At 50.3% G+C, this 22,101-nt stretch overlaps 1 protein-coding gene across 7 annotated transcripts in view; it reads right to left on the bottom strand.

Annotated features, from left to right (window-relative positions):
* Positions 1-22,101, bottom strand: part of MYO18A (myosin XVIIIA) — a 152,961-nt gene that overhangs the window by 54,531 nt on the left and 76,329 nt on the right. For 4 of the 7 annotated variants that reach the window (XM_036767278.1, XM_036767277.1, XM_036767279.1 and 1 more), the window contains exons 4-17: positions 16,600-16,706; positions 16,330-16,506; positions 15,081-15,294; positions 14,364-14,506; positions 13,169-13,269; positions 10,960-11,023; positions 10,397-10,541; positions 8,139-8,159; positions 6,456-6,467; positions 5,625-5,798; positions 4,812-4,902; positions 3,336-3,528; positions 3,140-3,226; positions 542-683 (exon numbers count right to left, since the gene is read on the bottom strand). In XM_036767278.1, coding sequence (XP_036623173.1) covers positions 542-683; positions 3,140-3,226; positions 3,336-3,528; positions 4,812-4,902; positions 5,625-5,798; positions 6,456-6,467; positions 8,139-8,159; positions 10,397-10,541; positions 10,960-11,023; positions 13,169-13,269; positions 14,364-14,506; positions 15,081-15,294; positions 16,330-16,506; positions 16,600-16,706 — 1,671 coding nt within the window. The remainder of the gene's footprint in view (positions 1-541; positions 684-3,139; positions 3,227-3,335; positions 3,529-4,811; positions 4,903-5,624; positions 5,799-6,455; positions 6,468-8,138; positions 8,160-10,396; positions 10,542-10,959; positions 11,024-13,168; positions 13,270-14,363; positions 14,507-15,080; positions 15,295-16,329; positions 16,507-16,599; positions 16,707-22,101) is intronic. The other 3 variants (XM_036767282.1, XM_036767280.1, XM_036767283.1) reach the window with 2 other exon arrangements.

The raw sequence follows: 22,101 nt of genomic DNA, 5'->3' as shown, positions 1-22,101 counted from the left end.
GTGATATTGTAAGATGATCAGCTGTGAATGACTTAGCTCTTCTTGGCAACACAATGATCCAAGACAACTCCGAAGGCCTTACAATGAAGGATGCTAGCCATCCCCACAGAAAGAACTGGTGGAGTCTGAATATACTTCCAAGCATACGCTTTTTGCTTTCTTTGTCTTTCTTGGGTTTTTATTTTGGTCTATGTTTTCTAATATGGAAATATGTTTTGCCTGACTACACATGTATAACCTATATCGAATTGCTTGCTTTCTCAACGAGAGGGGCTGGGAGAGTGGGAGAGAATTTGGAATTCAATTTTAAAAATGAATGTAGAACAACTGTTTTTACATGTAATTGGGGAAAAACAAAATACTAAATTAAGAAAAAAAAGAATTCTCCAAGGGACTGGGCACAGAGACTCAGGCTGGCACTGCCCTGGGACTCGAGGTCCCACTCAGCCACACATACCACTGGGCAAGGCTAGGTAGCCCACCATGGAGAGTGAGGGGATGGGCCACTGTGGTGGGGAGGGATGGGTGCTGTTCCACCCACCTTTCTTGTCGCCCTCCTGGGGACCGTAGTAAGAGAAAAGCCGCTCTAGCAGGGCCTCGTCTGTGCCACCTGGGACCACTGCCTCTTCTTCCAATAGCCACAGAAGGCCTCGAGCTTCATCTGGCCGGGCCAAGGAACGCACCTGAAAGGGGACAGAGGCCCACATTACCTGGAATTTCAAGAAACTGCCCAACAGGATGAGGTCAGTAGGAGAGAGGAAGGAGGAAGCATGGTACAGGGGAAAGAACACTGGCTCTGGTGGACCTGGGTTCAAATCCCACCTCCAACATTTTTGTAACCTTGGGCAAGTTGCTTCACCTGGGCCTCAATTTAGTGAAGGGATTGGAGGGGAGCTTTGAACTCAGCCTATGATGCCTATATGTCACTTTAAGCCATCCAGCCTTAGTTTCTTCATCTGTAAAAGAGAGACTAGAAGGCCTTTGAGCCCCCTTCCAGCTCTGTATCTATGATCCTAAGTCACTTAACCCCTCTGGGCCTCAGTTTCCTCATCTGTAAAATGAGGAGTTGGAATCAGTGGCTGCTGAGGTCCTCGCTGGATCCAGATCTGGGATCCTATGGCTGCTCTGGGATGAGATCAGAGGAACTCCTAGGCCTTCCCTATAAAAGACCAGCACAGTGTCTGGAACACAGTAGGTGCTTAATAAGAAGTGCCTGCTGATTGGCTGACCAAAAGGAACCTACTTCACTTCTCTTTCACCCTTCCCATTATCATGGTCCCCAAATGACCTGGCTCTGAGACTGAGGAGAGAGACAGGGAGCTCCTCTCTCTGGGGTTCCCCAATTCTCCCCCAGCTGCTCCCCCTCCCTTCTGTGCAGGCTGCTCACACCTTCTCCTGGTGCTACCTGAGTCATTATCACTAAAAGGATAAAAGAGGGACCCTGGCAGAACAAGGCTGAGACCTGATGGGTGATTAAGGTACCATGACGGATTGGACTGGGCCTCAGGAATACAGAGTCAGTCCATTAGAATGATAAGTGGGTGCCTGGCTCTCCCTCACAAGCAGGAATCCTTAATGGGGGGAGGGGAATCTATTATGGATGTCAAGCCATTGGAAGGTGCCATGATGCTCGGCCCCCACTGTAATAATAAGGGATGGCCTGAACCCTGCCCACAGCATCCTAATCTACTCCTGGTCCTCTCTAATACTTTCAATAATCTGTTCTGGGGCTATCTGGAGCTGTGCCCCAAGATCAGGATAAAGCCAGATAGGCCTCCCCCAAAAGCCACTGGACCTGGGCATCAAGAGGGTTCGCAGTCCTGGGGTGATGGCAGCCATTTCCTCGTCTCCACCCCTGATGCCAGCTGTACAAAAGCCCATCCCCAGGGGAGGGGCTGGAAGAAGGTGACAGGGATCAAAGCTAGGGAGGGAAATTAGCAACCCAGCATCAACATCAATTTTCTAATAAACCGTCTTATGCAATTTGCTTAATTAAAGGCAAATAGCAAGCACCAAGCAATTGTTAGAGCCAGCCAATCAGCATGGCTTTCTGGGGTCCTTGCCACCAGTGGGGGAATCAAAGAACCCTCCCCAATTTCCTGCTCCCCCATGCCAACCTCTCAATCTCTGATCACAAAACCCTTTGGTGATGGGAGACCTGTTGTGGCCCAGACAGCTTAGTGAGAATGCCATGCTAAAATCAAAAGCCACCTCCTCCCTGGGCAGGCTCCTTGGGATAAGAATCTGTCCTCTTCTCTGGTGCCCGATCACAGCTCCAACCACGAGGCCCCTCAAGACCGTCAGCCAAGAGGGTCTGATTCGGGCCCAAAGTTGGAGGGGGGGTGGAATTAGCAAGCTGGGCCCCTGCACCTTGGGCTCTTCTCTTGCCTACACACAGATGTGGAAGGCTTAGTACCTGGGTGGGTCTGTGAGTCATAAGAACTCAGCATTTAGAGCTGGAAGGAACCTGAGAGATCATAGGTACCCAGATCAGTTAGTAGGTAGAAGCTGGACAGGGAGCGAGGAAGACCTTAATTCAAATCCTGCCTCAAACACCTACTACCTATGTGATCCAGAGCAGGTCACACAACTTCTCTGTACCTCAGTTTCCTTATCTGTAAAACAGGGATAATAACAGAACCCACCTCCCTCCCCGTTGTAAGGCTCAAACAGGATCATTTATGCATGGTGTTTTGCAACTTTAAGGCACTATATAAATGCTAGCTTTTATTATATTATTATTATTATCTAGTCCAACAGCCACATCTCACAGATAAGGAGACCAAGGCCCAGGGAGGAGCTATAACTTGCCCAGGGAGTGGCAGGGCTGAGATTCAAACCCACGCCCTCTGATGCCAGATCTAGCACCCTGGCTATTGGACCACACTGTCTCTGTCCAAACTCACAGACCAAGAGCTGGATGGGACCTTAGAGGCCATCTAGTCCTATACCTCCCTGTTTCACAGAGAAGGAAACTGAGGCCGAGAGAGGGACACACAGAGGATGTGAGAATCAATGTTTGCCGAATTAAACATTTGATAAGGGGAGGGGAGGGAAGGAGAAGAGGAAGAGAAATGAGAATTGGGAAGATGTGGGCCAGCACCTCCCTCCCCCCTCCGCTCCCCCCAGCAACGCTTACCAGGGCCTGGTGGGATGCTTGGTCCACAACTGCTACAGAGTCAACCGTACCAGGCTCCATGTCATCAAATGCCAACTCGACGTTCTCCTAGGAAGGACAGCAGCACCGATAGTGAGGGAAAAGGCAGCAGGCACATCCCCTACCTTCTCAGAGAGCTTTGCCAGCCAAGGTGGGGCAGGCCTGGGGAGGAGCCTACCTCCTTGTATCTGTCCAGCTCCTGCACAAAGGTTCTTTCATGGAAGAGGGTCTGGAGCCGGTCCTGGGTGTAATTGTGGCACAGTTCTTCAAAGGAGGCCCCTCGAGTCGAGCCCCCCAGGTCTGGATTTTGGAAGCCAGGCGTGTCCACGATCATCATGGAGCAGAGGGAATTCTGGCTGGACTTGAGGGCCCTTCAGGGGGAGGATGGGAGGCAGAGTAAGGGGCAGCAGCACCTGCCAGGCCCAATCCCCACCAACGGGCTTCCCTCCCTCAGGCAGCCAGGACCACGAGGCTTCTGGATTCCTTTCTCCAAAATGCCCTGTGTCCTCCAGGGAAGGAGGATTGACTCCAGGCATACAAGGGGCCTCTACCTCTTCTGTGTCCTAGACCCCCTTGGTAGGCACAGAGGATAACAAAGGAAACCAGTTATGTGAAAATATGGTTATCAAAACATTACAAAGAAAAGACAAGTTCACAAACCCCAGGTTAAGAGCCTCTAGAGTCAGAGCTGGGAGGAACCCTGGAGGTCATTGGGTCATAGAGTCAGAGCCAGAGAGGACCCTAGAGGTCATTGGGTCATAGAGTCAGAGCCAGAGAGAACCCTGGAGGTCATTGGGTCATAGAGTCAGAGCCAGAGAGGACCCTGGAGGTCATTGGGTCATAGAGTCAGAGCCAGAGAAGACTCAGGAGGTCATTGGGTCATAGAGTCAAAGCCAGAGAGGACCCTGGAGGTCATTGGGTCATAGAGTCAGAGCCAGAGAGGACCCTAGAGGTCATTGGGTCATAGAGTCAGAGCCAGAGAAGACCCAGGAGGTCATTGGGTCATAGAGTCAGAGCCAAAGAGGACCCTGTAGGTCATTGGGTCATAGAGTCAGAGCCAGAGAGGACCCTGGAGGTCATTGGGTCAGAGTCAGAGCCAGAGAAGACCCAGGAGGTCATTGGGTCATAGAGTCAAAGCCAGAGAGGACCCTAGAGGTCATTGGGTCATAGAGTCAGAGCCAGAGAGGACCCAGGAGGTCATTGGGTCATAGCTGGAGGGGACCATAGAGGTCATTGGGTCATAGAGTCAGAGCCAGAGAGGACCCTGGAGGTCATTGGGTCATAGAGTCATAGCTGGAGGGGACCCTGGAGGTCATTGGGTCAGAGAGTCATAGCTGGAGGGGACGCTGGAAGTCTTCAAGTCCAAATCCCACGTCTTGCTGATGAACAAACAGAAGCACTGAGGCTGCCTGGCCCAAGGTCCCACCCTGTCCTGTCCCCACACCACCTCCCCTAACGTGAGTCCTCCATCACCACTCCTCCTTGCCCCTGCATCTCCCTCCTCTGAGTCTCAGCTCAGGTACCTGTCTTCTGCCCTCTGCTGGTGGGAGGGGCACACTGCAATGCAGGGAAGGAATGGGCGGGGGGGTGGGTTGGAAACCTTTGCAGAGGGGTGGGGAGTGGGGCACGACGGGGCCCTAAGCCAGGTACGTACCTGTTCACCAAGGAGACAAGGAGGGTGAAGAGCTCTGAGTAGAGACCTGAGGCCATGCCTTCCACACACTCAAGGGCGCTCAGCTTAGAACCTGTGGGGAAAATTCGTGGACCTTGGTCTCTTCCCAGCATCCTCACTGAGATGTCCTGGCCTGCAGCGGGACTCAGGCACAGCCCCTGCCCTCTCAGGCCCCGGAGACCTTTCAGAGCCATGCCCACACCTGGCCTGGGAAATGGGCCTTTGTGCTGGATGCCAATTCACCTGATAAAGATGATGATTAACCAGGCCATACTTACCGTACAGGGTTTTAAGGTTTACAAAGCCCTTAATGGAAGTCATATCATTTGAGCCTCACAATGACACTGGGAGATAGTTACTACAGGTATTTTTTTTTTAACTGAGTCTGGTTTCATTGGCATCAGGAACTCCCCGTGTGGAAATTCTCTCTACCGATGCCGATCAGCACCATGCTCTGCAACTTACATAGAGAGCGTTGCCTTGAGTGACTCCACCAAAGTCACACAGCCAGTATGTGTCAGAGACAGAATCTGAACACAGGTCCTTCTGACGCCAAAGGCAGGTCTCAGATCACACCATTTGCTGCTTCAGATAATCCACAGGCAGAGACCTCCTGGCTCAGTGGTGCCTGGTCATTGTGGGACAAGAGCTATCACAGCAGATGCATACTCGCTACAGCATGCTGCCTCTCTCGGGATTACTAACCCCATTTTAGAAATGAGGAGACGGAGGCTTGCATGCAGCCTCACAGCTGAGGCTGACACCCAGGTAATGGGGAAGGGGGGCCGACGATACCTGCAGCATCTCCTGAGCTGTTCTCCTCAGGGCCCTGGCGGAAGGAGGTGGAGCGCTGGAGGGTACCCTTGGGCTGGTGCTTGAAGATGGCAGAGGAGAGTTCCTCCAGGCTACAGCCTAGCAGGTACGCTGCCTTCTGCGCCCACTCGTGGCGGGCAAACTGTTTGCGCCCAGCTGCAGAAAGGAGCAGAGGACATCTCAGGAGAGCCTCCTCCCACTCTCTGGTGACCAAGTGTCCTGCAGTCTCGGTCACCCTTGCTTCAGGGTGGAGAGCTCTGAAGCTTGGCAGGGCTGCAGCTCCCGATCACCTGAGGGCATGCATCAGGGACGCCCAGGGAGCTTGGACAGCCCAAGGCCCCCCAAAGACAGAAAGGAGGTAGGTACAAGAAAAGGAGGCCGGTGACTCCTACCTGTGGCCTCCACAGGACAGCATACTGGCCCCCCACCCCCCAGCTGATCAATCTCAGCCACACCTCCATCTCCAAGCAGAGAGAGGGCAAGCAGCCACGCACCTGACAGGGCTCTATGAGCCCCTCCAAACATGGGTATGGCACCAGAGCCGCCTGCCTGGGGAGCAGCCAGAAGCAGAGCGGAGGGTGCCTGTCTCTGCCAGTGTCTGGAGGGGGTCGTCCCCCCATTTCCCACCTTCCTCCCCCACTCAATGGCCCCTCAGCAGATGGGGGGGGGTGGAGAGTGGAGAAGGAGGCCTGGAGTGTTGCACCCCCACCGCCCAGAGGGAGCTGTGGGGAGCGGCCCACGCAGACACATGTCTCAGCCAACATGTGGCTAATCACGGTAATTAAGGAAAGCTAACGAGAAACAAGGTTTTACCTTCAGCAGCTTCTGTAAGGCAAAGGGCCAGCATGCAGCATGCAAAGAAAAACAGTTTGTTAGCAAACAAAATCATAAACACAGCCTGGTGGGTGAAAGGGGTGGGGGTGGAGGGAAGTGGGTGGGGGGTGGGGGGAAGGGGACATGATGGGAGCAGGCTTGAGCCCAGACTCACACACTTACATACCTATACACACATGAAAATACACACATACACATAGATACACATACACACACAAATACACACGTACACATATATACATACACACAGATATGTTCACAAAGGCTCCCCAGCCTCAAACACACAGAAGCTGACTCAAAGAAAAACATGCTCTGAAATTCTGTCAGACATATATCTGCACCCCCAGGTGATACACAACCCAGAAAGTCAGAGACAGTGACAGATAGAGCAACACACACACATACACACACACACACACACACACACACACACACCCCTCTCCTGTGCAGTTGGGGCTGCACATGACCTCCAGGACTGCCCATTGCCTGCCCTGAATGGAACAGGGCCTCCTTGGAGGCCCATGTATTCATGGGTGTTCACACCCACACCCTCTGGAGACAACATCTTAAAGCCAGGCACTGACTTCTCCCCTGTCCTGGCTGAAGGGGCCAGACCGGAGCCAGATCCCCCAGTCAGGCACTCACTACTACCTTCTTTAGCTCAACGGTCATCCTGCCCAAGGAGATGGGGGCAGGAGGCAGTGGTCCAGGAGGAATGTCCAGACCCAGCCCCCAATCTCCCTGTCCAAGGTCCTAGGTACTCCAAACAGGACTCCATCCATGCAAGCTCCAGAAGGTGAGCAGGGGACTCTCCCCACCTCTTCCTTCCAGAAGCTCCCAGCCCCCAGTGTTATCTGCATCCTTGGCAGCACCAAGCACACCTCCCCCCTTCCCCCATGGCCTGCAAACCCATTGATCTCAGCCATGCCTTAATCTCCAAGCAAAAAGATGGAAAGCTGCAGCCCTGGCACCTGCTGCCCCCTAGTGGTCGCTACCCCATCATGCAAGAGAGAGAAAGAGGGACAGAGAGACAGAAAGAGAGACAGACACAGATTGAGACACAAAGAGACAGACAGAGACACGGAGAAACAAAGAGACACAGAAACAGAGGCAGAGACAGACAGCAAGATAGAGACAGAGAGAAACAGAGACAGAGAGAGAGACAGGGGAAAGAGGAGAAAGAGAAGAGAGAAAGATGAGAGGAAGAAAGAAAAGAGAAGAGAGAGAGGAGGAGAAAGACATAGAGATAGAGAGGAGATAAAGAGAGAGGAGAGAGAAAGGAGAGGAAGAGAGAGAGAGGCAGTGGGGGGGATTCCAAAGAAGGGAGGCTTAGGGGAAGCCGGCCGGGGGTTCCAGGAGCTCAGGGGGGCACGCCCACTGTATCTGGGCCGTGGGAAATAGCACAGCCCATTAGCTGAGGCCTTGAGCCTGGGCTAGCACAGAGATGGAAGTGCTCACCACCCAAGGACCCCTAACTGCTTGGATTATCCCCAGCTCCTGCCCAGGCCGGCTTCCTTCTCCATCCACTGAGCCAGACAAGTCCCAGCACCCTGGAGTGAGAGTAAAGGGAACACCGTGGAGGGAGCACCGTTCACCCCAGGAGTGGGAGGGGGGGGAAGCACCATTCACCCACAATAGGGAGGGTTACAGGGGCTTAGTTACCAGATTGTTCCTCAAGGGGCGCTGTGTAGAAGGGAACAGGAATGAGAGTTATTCATATGGGGGGGGTCCCCTAAGTCCCCCTCCTCCTTCCTCATACCCCATACCCCAATCATGACACGAATCTCGCCTGGCTGTCCTCCTCCTCACTCTCTGACCACTTCTCAGACGCCTTTGCTGGATCTCCATCCAGGTCATGTCTACTGACTTTGTGTGCCCCAATGGGTTCTGTCCTGGGCCCCCCTCTCCCATCATACAATATCACTCAGTGATCTCTTCAGCTCCTACGGATGTAGTGACCATCTCTACGCTGATGATTCTCAAATCAATTTATTCAGCCCTAATTTCTCTGCTGACCTCCAGTCTCTCATCTCCAACTACCTGTTAGACACCTTGAACTGGATTGTCAGCGGACATCTTACACTTACCGTATCCGAAACTGAACCCATGTTTTCCACCAAAATCTCCTTTCCTCCTAATTCCCCATCACCGTTGAGGGCATTGCCACTATCCCAGTCACCCAGGCTGACAACCTATGCGCCATCCTCTCCTCGCTTTCTCACCACTCTCCTCTCTCCCTATATCCAATCCGTTGCCGAGGCCTTGTAAAATCACCACCTTCTTCCTACTGACGATGTCACTCCCTTTCTGAAGGCCCTCGTCACCCCAAATCTGGACCATTGCAGTAGCCTGGTTTTTTGGGGGGGCAGTCTTCTGCCTCAAGTCTCTGCCTCTTCTGGTCTATTCCACTCAACTGTCAAATCGACCTTCCTAAAGTTCATGCCTGACTGTGTTACCCCCTACTCAAGAAACACCAGTGGCTGTCTACGGCCTCCAGGATCAATCACAACACCTTCCAGTGTTCGAAGCCCTTCACAAACTCTCTGCCTGCCAGTCTTCTTATACCTCACAATCCCACCAGATCCCAGGCAGTCCAGTGACTCAGCCTCCCTGGCTTTCTGCAAGTCCCAGCCAAAACCCCACTTTCCGCAGGAAGCCTTTCCTGATCCCCCTTAATTCTGGTGCCTTCCCCTACGGGGATCTCCAAGGCATCCTGTCTCTAGCTTGTCTGTACCTAGTGGTCCGCAAGCTCTGTCCCCCATTAGGTGGTGAGCTCCTGTACCCTACTACTGAGCACAGAACCTGGCACACAATAGGCACTTGATGAATATTTACTGACTGACTGAGCCCTTCAGAGGAGGACTTGGAGTTTCAGGCTGAGAGCCCAGGGCTCTCTACGCTACAGTCATGCCCCCTTGGATCAGAGATATTTACGTCTTTCTGATCCAACTGCCTCATTTTACAGACAAGGAAACTGAGATCATCCGGCCCAACCCTCTGCTTTTACAGATGGGGAAAGTAAAGCCCACAGAGAGGTTAAGTGACTTGCCCAGGGTCACACAGCTAGTTAGGTGTGTGTGAGGTGGGAACAGAACCCAAGCCTTTCTGACTCCATTGGAGATGTCATGCTCCCTCCAGGAGAGTGATCGTGGTGGTTTATAAATCCTTCCCCTATGGCTGGGCTGCCCATAAACCTTTCTGAGCTTAGCCAGGCTGAAGCCAAGAGGACAGAGCTGGGCTCAATGCCCTTCCTGAGCCAGAGTTCTGCTGGCAGACATTTTGAGAGCCCACCATGATGGGGTGTCAGAGTAGGCTCTACTAGAGACAGTAGACAGTCATGCCCAAATGGAAAAGACTGTCCCATCCTGGGACAGATGACCACCTAGTGGTGACATGGCCCCTGTGGCCTGGGTCTCCCAGGGAACAAGTGCCCTGGGGTCCCAGAGGGATCTTTGAAAGTAAGACCATCAGTGTGCCTAAGGTGGGATGGGGGAAGAGCTCCCAACAGGTCATGACCTTGATTCAGGATGTCTAGGTGGCTCATGAGCTCATAGATTTAGAGCTGTAAGGGGCCTACAAGGCCAGCAAGCCAAACCCCCTCACTTTACATGTGAGGACACTGAGGCCCAGAGAGGTTAAATGACTTAGGATCATGGAGCCAGAGCCAGAAGAGATCTTGAAGACATCTAGCCCCACCCCCTCCTCTCATTTTACATGTGAGGACACTGAGGCCCAGAGAGAGGGAGGGATCTGCTCAGGGTCACAGGGCCAGTGAGGGTCAGACCTGAGCTTCCTGACTCCGAGTCCATGGCATCTCTTAAAACTCCTGGCGATTCCCCAGATGGCACCAGGGCCCTTTGGATCTTGGACTTACGGCTCTCCCACCCAAGCAAGGTCAACATTATACAATGGTCACTTACCTTTGGTGGCGCCTGCAGCCCCCAGGTGGTAGATGGCGGCCAGGATGAACCAACAGGCCTTCTGTTCATCAGGGGAAATGCCCAGAACCTTCATGGCGGCCTGTAGCTTACTGAACTGCTGGGCTGCCTTCTGCTTCTCCTCGGGCTGTAGGGGAGTGACCAGGTTTGTTGGCACCAGGGCCATGGCACTGAAGAATGGAAGTGGGTCTTCCTCACCAAGGTGTGGTAGGGGAGACCCCCATCCCTCCCTCTGAGGAGAGCCCAGGCCCCAAAGTTTGGCTTGAGAGGGCAGGAAGGCCAATGGCTGCTGGGCCCCTGGGAAGAGTCAGGTTTAGAACACAGCAGCCTTTTGCGGGCTAGGTCCCCAAGTGGCATCTAGGCAACACCTTCTCATTTTACAGATAGAGAAACTGAGGCCCAGAAAAATGAAAGTGAATTAATCAAAATAGACTTAGAGCTGGAAAGCACTTCAGAGGTCATCAGGTACGACTCCCGCACGCCTAACCAGGGATGCCTGCTCCAAGCCCTGCCAAATGAGCTTCCAGCCCATGAGACTACCTCACCTTGGACAACGGCACGATCCCAAACACATTATTCTCTGCCAGGTGGTTGAAGTGTAGCTCTGTCCTGTGGATGAAAGCTTGGCATTAGCCCTGGTCAGGACAGACCTGCCAAGGTCTGCTTACGGTCAAGGTCTAAACAGCTTCTAGACTCCTAAATTCTATGTATTCAGAGAGCACAGCACCCCTACTTTCAGATCCCACCTCCTTTCTCCCCTGAGGTGCCCAGTCACCTGAAACAGATGCTGCCAGTGCTGCCCAGGCAAGACTTCCACCTCCATGATGCCTTCAGTCCTAAGGATCAAAGATCTAGGGCTGGAGGGGACCGTCTGGATGTCCAGCGGGTGGTGCCCTGGGCCCCACAGCCAGGGTCTCTTATGGAACAAGTACCCTCTATGTCCCAGAAGGCTCTCAGAAGACAGGAGCTGTGTGCCTGGGTTGGGGTGGGAGAGAACCCCCAATAGGTTGTGACCCTGCTTCAAGATGCCTTTAGAGCTGGAAGGGAGCTAAGTGGGTCATCTACCCACTCATTTCACAGATAAGGAAACTGAGGCACGGAGAAATTAAGTAAGTTGGTTAAGATCATTGGCTCTTGGAGTTGGAAAGGACTTGAGAAATCATTAAGTCTGACACCCTCATTCTAAAGATGAAGAAACTGAGGCTTAGAGGGGTTAATGACTTGCCCAAGGTCATCTTGGTAAGTGACCCTGATCCCCCCAGTTTGGTGCCTTATGTCTTATCAAATTACTTTGTTTTTACTCATCATTGCACATGTGGCTGGACAACCACTTGTCAAGTGTATTACAGGGAGAATTCTTTTCATGTATGAGTTAGACTAGATGGTCACTGAGGTCCCTTCCCAAGCCCAAATTCTGTAGCTCTGTGTTATATCCCCTGAGTGGAATGTGAGCTACTCAATTGAGGGTCAGGGTCGTTTCATTTTTTTTCCTGTCTTTATATCCCCAGGGCCTGGCACATAGTAGGTGCTTGCTGAATGGAGTAGCATATCCGTGCTGCCTGGGAAATGAGAAAAACCACAATCATGCCCACTGTGGCACCAAGAAGGCACAGGAGCGGCCACCCATGGCCTCTGAATCTCCTGTCCCTTTATGTGAGCACACCTGAGGTTTTGTCACATGGCCCATTGAACCTCTGAGCTAGAAGCGACCTCCAAGACCAGCTGGTCTGACCCAGGAACCCCTACTCCCCAAAGCCTCTGCTGGAAGTGAGGGGGAGCCCAGCCTCCGGAGGCAGGCCATCCCACTTCTGAATGGCTCTCAACTCTGGGAAGGTTCTTAGTTCCCTTACATCTGCCTCTCAAAAACTTCCATTGGCCACTACCAGTTTGGCCCTCTGCAGCTAGGCAGAATAGGTCTAAACCCTTTAGGGGCAGGCCGGGCTGGACCAGTGCTTCCATTGCTCCAAGGGATTCCCAAGTGAGGACACTTCCTCTATTGATAGAGGGCAGCGTCTTGGCATCTTCAAGTCAGGGATCTTAACCTGAGGTGGGTGAAGAGCTTCCCCGGCCCTCCAAAGGGGATCATAGCACACAAGAGAGGGTCTGGCCCAGAGCACTGGACATAAATGACTTGCCTGGAGTCCCAGAGCCAGTAGGGGGCAGAGGTGGGAACCCAGGTCTTTCTAGCTTCAAGGCTAGCTCTCTATCCACTATGTCCCGTTGTCTCCTTCCACATGATGATCCTTTAAAAACTTGAAGACCTCTGCAATGTTGCCCTAAATCTTTATCCCCATTTCCTTCAATCTGTTCTTATAAGGTATGACCTTACTCAACTAGTCAGTCATTCAATAACCATCTATTGCCAGGCACTGGTCCTTCACCACCCTGGTTGTCCTCAAGCTAATCAACGTCCTTCCTAAACTGTGGTGCCCAGAACTGAACACAGCCTTCCAGGTATGGGACTATCTCCTCCTTAGTTCTAAATATTCTCTCTCCCTTGTGCTCTCTCTCTCTCTCTCTCTCTCTCTCTCTCTCTCTCTCAGCAGTCTACAACTGCACTGGCTCCTATATTACAGTCCTCATTCAGATTCTCATTTTTTTTCTTTTCTCACAGTTTTTTCATACCTTTTACTGCTTCAAACACAGGCAGGGACAGCCCAGAAATGAAAATTGATCTACCCAAAGGTCAAAAGTTCAGGGGCCCAATCCTCTGGTGAGGGGGCCTCTTTTTCCCAACCACCCATCCTGTCTCACCTAAGGGTGCTATCTCCACAGGCCAATAAGTAGTAGAAGACATTGAAGGTGGCTTCGTTGGATGGGCGCCGGGCGACTCGGAGCTTCTCAAGCAGCATAGTCTGTAGAAAAGTACAGGACAGGGATGTGGGTCAAGGACAGCAAGTGCTCCCCACCTCCCCCAACCCTTCACCAAGAAGGGCTGCTACTATTGTCTGTACCTGAGGGACAGGGTGCCCCATCCTACTCTCAAGAGACACGCCAACTCTGCTGTCAGAGGCAGTGCCAGCCAGAGCTTTTGTTAATAATAATAATAACAATAGCCAGCACTTTATGTAGCACTTTAAGGATTGCAAAGTGCTTGACAAAGATTGTCTGATTTTGGGAGGGAGGTACCATTATTACTCTCATTTTACAAACGAGTAAACTGAGGCAGGCAGCAGTTAAGTGACTTTGCCCAGGGTCACATAGCTAGTAAATGTTTGAGGAAGGATTTGAACTCAGGTTTTCCTGGCTCCAGACCCAGCACTCTATCCACCATGCTACCTTGCTGCCCCAAACCAAAACAGAAGAGATGGCTAGTCACTTGGGTCTCAAAGCCGAGTCCCTACAGCAACCCCTCACCCATGACTGCCACCCTTCTTCAGAGAACAAGAGCATTGTGGCCGTTTGGCAGGGAGGGCATGTTGTTCCTGTCATCCACGATAAGCCATAACCTGCTAACTCTACTCACCCCTAGGTGTAAATGGTACTGAGACCAGTCAGTTACGGGTGTGGGTTGAGGATCTGGGTGAGGGGATGTGGGGCAAAGATGAAACCTCATATGTCTCTAGGTTCCCTCAAGCATTGTAGGGCTGAAGTAAGTAAGAGGGAGCTAAGAGTCTTTAAGGAAGCTGATCTGTATCATTTTCCAAGGGCCTGGTCCTAGCTGGGTGAAGGGAATTGAGGCCACAGATCTTATATCCCACATAGACTTCAGTAGAACAGCCTCTAGAGGAGGGAAGGCAATATTAGCTGGGGTGTGCTTGTGGGGTGCCTGTGTCCATGATGGAGGACCCGAAGCCCCAGAAAACTGGCCCGCATTCAATAAGATAAAAGGTATAGATGGTCTGTCGATTTCTAGCCACTATCCTCCTAGCCCAACCAGATCAGGGCTAAGCCTTCCTTTCTCCAAGCTTCTGGTCCAGGGGCAGGGTTGGGGGGCATCTCCTCTCACCTGAACAGAGGCTGAGGCCACCTGGCCAGCTTGGTCAAAGTCCAGCGAGAGGATCTGAGAGAAGCGGGTAGCATTGCCGTTCATGATGGTGGGGCTGTTCCCAAAGGCTTCCAGGACAGTGTACAGAGCCTGCCACTTTTCCACTGGGAAGGGCAAGTCAGAGAAACGTTAGCAGTAATGGGACAAGGAGGGCACGTGGGAGGAAAGGACAGCTTGCCCACCCACTGTGGACACACGAGGGCTGGCAACGTCTCAGAGGAGCGATGCTGGCCCCCTGACCCAAACTTGCTCCTCAAGAACCCATCGAGCTTATAGGGCTGATGGGGGAAAATCCAGACATGACAAAGGGACCAACCTGCAGCCAGTCCATTGGGGATTATAGGATTATAGATCCAGAGCTGGGAGGGACCTTAGAGGTCATTAAATCCAACTCCACTTTGCAGTGATTTGAATAATTTAACCAAGGCAGGACTCAAACCCAAGTCTTCCCACTGCCATGCCCAGCACTCCACCCATTGTCTTCATGTAGGGGTGTGGAAGGGGACTGATGAGATCCCTGGAAGGTGCCCCCCTTTGCCAGCTCAGAAGCAAAGGCTTTTCATGCCAGGCTGGTGCTATAGTGGAATCACAGAATGACAGCAGAGAACCTTGGCCCCTTCTTCCCACATCATCCTCACTCCCCCAGCCTGTGATCTTGGGGCCTGCCCTCCACCTCACCAGAGAACACCTTATTCCCACTGGTGCCCGCGATGGTGGCCAGGTATTGCACCAGGTGCTGGCAGCTGGCAGTCTTGCCGCTGCCGCTGCTGCCCAATAAGATGATAGATTGGTCCTGGCGGTTCATCAGCATGGCGCGGTATGCAGTCTGTGCCACGGTGTAGATATGGGGTGCCATCTCCTCCCGCCGGCACCCTTTAAACATGTGCATCACCTTGAAGTGGTGGGGAGAGAGGAGGGGAGAGCATCAGACCTGGAGTCCCTGGGAACACCAGTGACTCCACTGCCCAAGGGCTCAGGATTAGAGCTCTCAAGCTGGAAGTAGGATGTCCAGGCCCCAGGAGCTGGAAGAGACTGTAGGGGTCATTTAGTTCAAGCCCTTCATTTTACAGATGAAGAAATAGAGACCCATGGAGGCTGGGACTTGCCTAAGGTCACACAGGTAGTAAGCATCATAAACAGGATTTGAACCCAGGTCTTCTGTCCTTTCTAGACATCTCCTCACCATGCTGCCTATTCTGGCCACTGGCCTCATTTCCTACCCCTCCTTCACCCTCCAACGAAACCCTGGACTCCACCCCTGGGTCCCCCAGCCCTGATGGATGAGCATTCCCCTTCCCTAGGCAAGGACCAGCCTCCATGCTCCTCTCGAGCCATCTCCTCACCAGGCTGCCTATGCCGGCCACAATCCTCATCTCTGCCCCCACCTCTATCCAGACCTCTTATCAGAATCTTGGATCCTACTCTTGGGTTCTCTGGCTTTGATAGGAGAGTTTTTAACTTTCCCTCGTCTAAGACCAGATAACCATACATATCACTTCCAAGTCATCTTCACACCATGTTCTGCCTTCATCCCTGTTTTTTACCCCACCCCCTCCAATTCCCCTTTATATCTTCCAGAATTAGAATATAAGTTCTCTGAGGGCAGAGAATGTCCTGCTTGAATTTTTACTCCCAAAGCTTAAGGCATCTGACACACACTAAGAGATTATTCTCTCTCTCTCTCCTCTTCCCCCTTCCTTTCCTTTCCTCTTCCCTGTGCTGGACATACAGCCAGTAGACAGGCATAAGGCCTCATCCTGGAGTTGGGCATTTGAAAAAGACCCTTTTGTCTTCTCTGCTTTTTGACAGGAAGCCAGACAAGCACATCGGAGGAGGGACCCAGACAAGATGACACTGGAGAGATGGATGGCATTATGAATGGAGGGACAGGGTGGGAATGCTGGGAAGAAGGACATCTGGCCCATACCTTCTCAGAGTACATCGCAGGGGCCCCTCGGGGGCTGAGGATGAGCAAGCTGGGGCCAGCGTATGTGTGCAGCAGGCTGGCCCCGTAACGCTGGCGGAGGGTGTGCAAGACACTTGACTCATTGAGGTACACCAGGGAGGCCAGGTCTTCCAGTCGTTCACAGGATGGGGCGTTGGCCTAGAGGAAAGAGAGAAGTACGCGGCGTACTTCACACCCACGTCCCCTGAGAGCCTGGCAGACCCCATCTCCAGGCCCCTGGTTGCCCTGTACCTTCTCCACATCATCCTCATCCACATCCAGGATGGTTCCATCATGATCCAGTTTCACTCGGACCTTCCCCTCGGGTAGACTTAACTCCTCTGACTTCAGTTGGCTGGCTACAAGAGAAGAGGAACAAGCATCTATTAACAAGCATGTATTAAGCACTTCCTAAGTGTCTGGCGCTGTACTAATCTCTGGAGAAAAGCAAAAATGAGCTCCCTGCCCTCAGGGAGCTCACATTCTAAAAGGGAAGACAACATGCAAATAACTGTACAGACAAGATACAATCGGAGTACATGGAAAGGAGAAAGGACTGGCGGCAAGGGGACCTCTGACCCTCCCCCATCAACTGTGGAAGGGCTGAAAAGTTGTGGTGTGATTGTGATGGAACACTATTGTGCTGTAAGAAATGATGATCAGGATGCTCTCAGAAAGACCTGGAAAGACTTAGATGAACTGATGCAAAGTAAATAAGGAGAACCAGGAGAACACTGTACCTAGCGACAGCAACCTTGTAACGATGATTGACTGTGAATGACTTAGCTCTTCTCAGCAATACAATGATCCAAGACAATTTCAAAGGACTCATGATGAAAAATGCTATCCACCTCCAGAGAAAGAACTGAGGTTTCTGAATGCAGATCAAAGCATACTTTTTAAAACTTTCTTTATTTTTCTTGGTCTATGTTTTCTTTTACAACATGACTAATATGGAAATGTGTTTTGCATGCCTGCGCATGCGTGACCTATATCAGAACCTTCCCGATGAAGGGTGAAGGGAAGGAGGGAGAGAATTTGGAACTCAGAATTTTAAAAAACAGATGTTTAAAAAAATTTACATATAATCAGAAAGAATAAAATATTTGGAAAAAAAAAAAAAAAGAAAGCCCTACAAAGGTAGGATTTGAGCCAAGTCTTGACGGAAGCCAGGAATGCTAGACGTCAGAGGTAAAGACAGAGGGCATTTGAGGCATGGGAGATGGAGTGCCATGCGTGAGGGTCAGTAGAGTATACAGAGGAGAGAAAGAGTAAGAGACTGGAAAGGCAGGAAAGGAGCCAGGTTGTGAGGGGCTCTGTAAGTCAAATAGAGGCTTTTATATTTGATCCTGGTGATAGCAGGGAGCCACTGGAGCTCCTTGAGGTGACATAGTCAGACCTACACTTTGGGAGCTGAGTGAGGGATGGATTGCTGAGGGAAAAGACTTGGGGTAAGGGAACCAGTCAGAAGGCTAGGCAATAGTACTGGTGGGTGGTGGCAAGAGCTTGCACCCGGGAGGCAGCTGTAGGAGGAAAGAGAAGGGGAGCCATACAGAAGTTGTCAAGGTAAAAATGGCATGAGCTGACAAAAGATTGGATTGGCAGCACCATGCCGGGCATGGGGGAAAATGCCGGGATAAACAAGGCATGGTCTCTGCCCTCCATCCAGTAGGTGCTATGACACATATACACAGGTAAATCAAATAGAAATGAGGATGTGAAAAGTGCCTGAAGCTGAGGGCAGGCTTCCCTGAGAAGGCGCCATTTGATCTGGGCCTTGAAGGATGGGCACAAAGTCAACGTGGTATAGGGAATCAGATGGTGTCAGTCAAATTTTGGTGGTACATTAACATAGGTCATGAGAATACTGTATTACTCTAGGGGGTTTAGCATATACTAATTATCAGGCACCGATCATCTCCCATAACAAATCAATGAATAACAATGGATAATGAATGATTAACACATTTCCTAACAATTATATTAATGCCCTACCAAAGTTCACAAAGATACCCCAATGCATTACGCAGGAAGTAATGGGGAGACGATACACTCTCTGCCTGTACCAGGAGCAAAAGCACAAAGGAGGGGAAATATCATGGAGTTAGCACTGGAAGGGACTTAATACAAGCCACTGAGTCCAACCTTCTCATTTTACAGATGGGGAAACTGAGGCCCAAGAAGACGCAATGACTTAAGACTATAGAATCACAGATTTAGAGCTAGAAAGGAACTTTTAGAAAGCATTAAGACCAATCCCCTTGTCCTGCAGATGACGATACAGGTTGAGTTAAGTGACTTGTCCAGCGCCATACAGCTAGTAAATGTCAGAGGTAGGATCTGAACTCAGGTCCTCCTGACTCAGAGGCAGTAAGCAGATTAGTTTGGCTGAAATGAGAGTCCATCAGAGAGAGTAGAGTGGGATAAAGCTAGAAAGATCTACCGATTGAATGTAGAGGGTCTTTAATGCCTGGCTAAGGCTTTGGGCCTTGATTCAGGAGATAATGGGGAGCCATTGAAGGTATTTGAGGAGTGGAGTGGTGTACCCCAAGCCTGGCTACATAGGACAGAATTGAAATTTGTTAGTAGGGTTAGAGACTGGGATAGGCTCTATAATTTCATTGATACAAGGGGACTCCCAGAGGAGGAGACTCTACCAAAACAGGCTGTCACCTTCTCTGTCACACAAGAGCAAACTGGGAACAATGAGAGGTTATTTGACTTGTCCCAAGGGTCACAAAGTAAGTAGGAGTCAGAAGCAGGACTTGAACCCAGGTTTTCGTAGCTCTGAGGCCAGACCTCTATCCACAACGTCGTGACGCCTCTCCATTACCACTTGGTCAACTTTAAAATATGTCCTAAAATATGGCAGCAGGGCGTATGGATAAAACTAAAGCAAACCAAACTGGGAGAAGCAGCAGCTGGACCAGTCCGGGCTATGGAGGAGGCCCACGCTGGAGGAACACCGAAGGTGCCGAAGGCAGGATTCTCAAGACAACCAGAAGAAAGGGGGGTGACCAAACAGCTAAAAGCAAAACGAGACATTTTCACTACAATAAAAAGGCAATTGAGAAAACAGGAGTAACTACCGATCCGTACGACTGCTCTCTTTAAAAAAAAAGGATTATAAAGTTAATATTACACATCAATACAACCAATTAAAATGGCTTTGTAATCATTTACATTTAAATTAATTAATTTCAACACCTAAAATAGCATAAACCCTTTTCAGCAACTCCCTCCAAGGGCTCATCAGGATTCTGTGCTGGCCCATTCATTCTCATCCACTCTCCTTCCTCTCTGGTGCCGGGGTGTGCTTTGTTCGCACGCTTCTGCTTCCTTGGCCCGGCGTGATTTCATTAAGGTATTTCTGGCTTGCTTTATATTCCTCAAACTTGTTGTTTTTAATTGCATTATAGTATTCCATTACATTAATGCAGCACGGTTAAGTCAAGCAATTCTAATGTTTTTGGATGCTTGCTTTCCCGTAGCTTCAGAATCTTTAATGGGAAAAATACACATATGCGTGCACACGCACACACGCACACACACACACACATCCCTTCTCAAATATTCATCAAGGATATCCTTGGGGTGTGAGTGTGTGTGTATGTGTGTAATATTCTTGATGAAAATTAGAGAAGAGTGGTGTGTGTGTGTGTGTGTGTGTGTGCGCGCGCGCGTATATGTGTGTGTGCGTGTGCATGTATTATCCTTGCTGAAGATTTAAGAAGAGAACAGGCAAGTTTTCACTAACAGTTTTCTTTATCCTTATGAACTTGACGAACATCAACAAACATGAGCGTGGGGTCATAGATCTAGAAGGGGAAAGAACCAAGAGGCCGTGAGAGGATTACGAAAGGCAAATAAATCATCTCTTTTACTCAGAGTGAAAGGTTGGAAGTGCCCCAGTTACCTTGATTGATAGTGAAGCTTTTATCAATGCTTTTTCTAACTAGAGGATTTGACCTTCCCATCTTGGTGCCAGACTTAATTTGGACGCTCCGTCGGCTCTATCCCTACAGCGGTGCAATGAATACTACACTAGGCTTAGAGTCAGGAAGGCCTGAGTTCAAATCCGGCCTCAAACACTGTGTGACCTTGGACAAGTCACTTAACCCTGTCTGCCTCAGTTTCCTCATCTGTATAATGAGCCAGAGAAGGAAATGACAGATCACACCAGCATTTTTGCCAAGAAAATCCCCAATGGGGTCATGAAGAACTGGACAGGACTGAAAATGACTGGACAACAACAGAGCTCAAAGCTTCTGAACTCCAATGATGCACTATCCTCAGCCTCCCAAATGGCAGGAACTGTAGTCATCTACCACTGTGCCTGCCTCCTCCTTATTTTTACAGATAAAGAAGGAAACTGAGACCCAAGAAGTGACCTACGGGCTCATAATTTAGAGCCAGAAGGAACCGCATAGGCCATCTAGTCCTACTCCCTCATTTTACACTCAAAGAAACTGAGACCCAGGGAGGTTAAGTGATTTTGCCAAAGGTCACACAAGGAACAAACAACAATGATAAAGTCTGAATGAGTCCTCTGACTCCCAAACCAGTATTTTTTCCACCGTCCCATGCAAAGAAGATCAGAAGAAGATTGCACGGGAAACTGCACATCTCCGCTAAGTACAGCTTGTTGTGGTTGGGTTTCTTTTTCTGCTTTTTTGTTTTTAATTTACCATTATAGTTTTGACATTGCCCTGCTTATCTCTGTTCCCTTCTGAACTTCCTTCTGTTCTCTTGTGTTTATTTTTTTAATGATTCATTGATGAGCTCTTTTTTCTTTTCTTCCTTTTGTTTCCCCTTCTATCACTCTCACTACCTCCCGCTAGCCTCACAATTCCCCTCCACTAGAAAAATAATAAAAGCCCCTGCTTATAACAACCAAGTAGTCACATAAAACCCATCATTGGCCAGGTCTGAAAAGAGAGGTCTCAACAAACATTATTCTGCAGAACACATCTTGACAGGTACAGAATTTACGGAAAGATGCAGAGAATGCCAGCTCCCACTGTGTCGATTGTCTGTTGACTAGAAAGAAACATCTGATTTTGTGGCGCTGAATGCTACCTTAGGGGAATCTTCTTCTACAAGGTGCTTCCCATGCAAATGTTAAGATGACACCTTCAAGAGGCTGTAACTGAGACTGCTATGTTTGATAACTCTAGGGAGATGTAGACTCTGCCAACAGGTGTGGAGCTCAAACAAAAGAGGGGTTTCCTAAAAATGGCGAGGTCCTTCAGATGCTCCTATATGCCAAGGATTTTGTGCTAACTGTACCAAGGTCCAGTACACTATGGCACCTCCCAGAAGAGATTTATAACCAAAGTTTGACCCAACCATCCACGTGGGGAAAACCCAGTGGATGAAAAATGTCTTATGTCCAAGAAGTTCAGAAGGATACACAAAGAGGGCAATTTTATTCTTAGGGATTTGGTAATTTCAATGCTATAAGGAGCTTTACAATGCGGATCAGCACTTTCTCTGTAATTTATATTGCTGTGTTGTTTCAGTCATGTCTGATTCTCTGTTGGATCCCATTTGCAGTTTTCTCAGCAAAGAAACTGGAGTCATCTGCCACTTCCTTCTCCAGTTCATTTTATAGATGAAGAAATTGAAGCAAACAGTTAAGTGACTTGCCCAGGGTCACACTGCTACTAGGTGTCTGTGGTCAGAGTTGAACTCATGAAGAGGACTTTTCCTGATTCTAAGCCCACTGCTCTATCAAATTAGCAACCACTTAGC

This window comes from Trichosurus vulpecula, chromosome 7 (genome assembly GCF_011100635.1).
Source record: "Trichosurus vulpecula isolate mTriVul1 chromosome 7, mTriVul1.pri, whole genome shotgun sequence".
NCBI classification, from domain to species: Eukaryota; Metazoa; Chordata; class Mammalia; order Diprotodontia; family Phalangeridae; genus Trichosurus; species Trichosurus vulpecula.
Note: the sequence above shows the minus strand (reverse complement) of the source record. Positions and strands in the feature narration are given on the sequence as shown.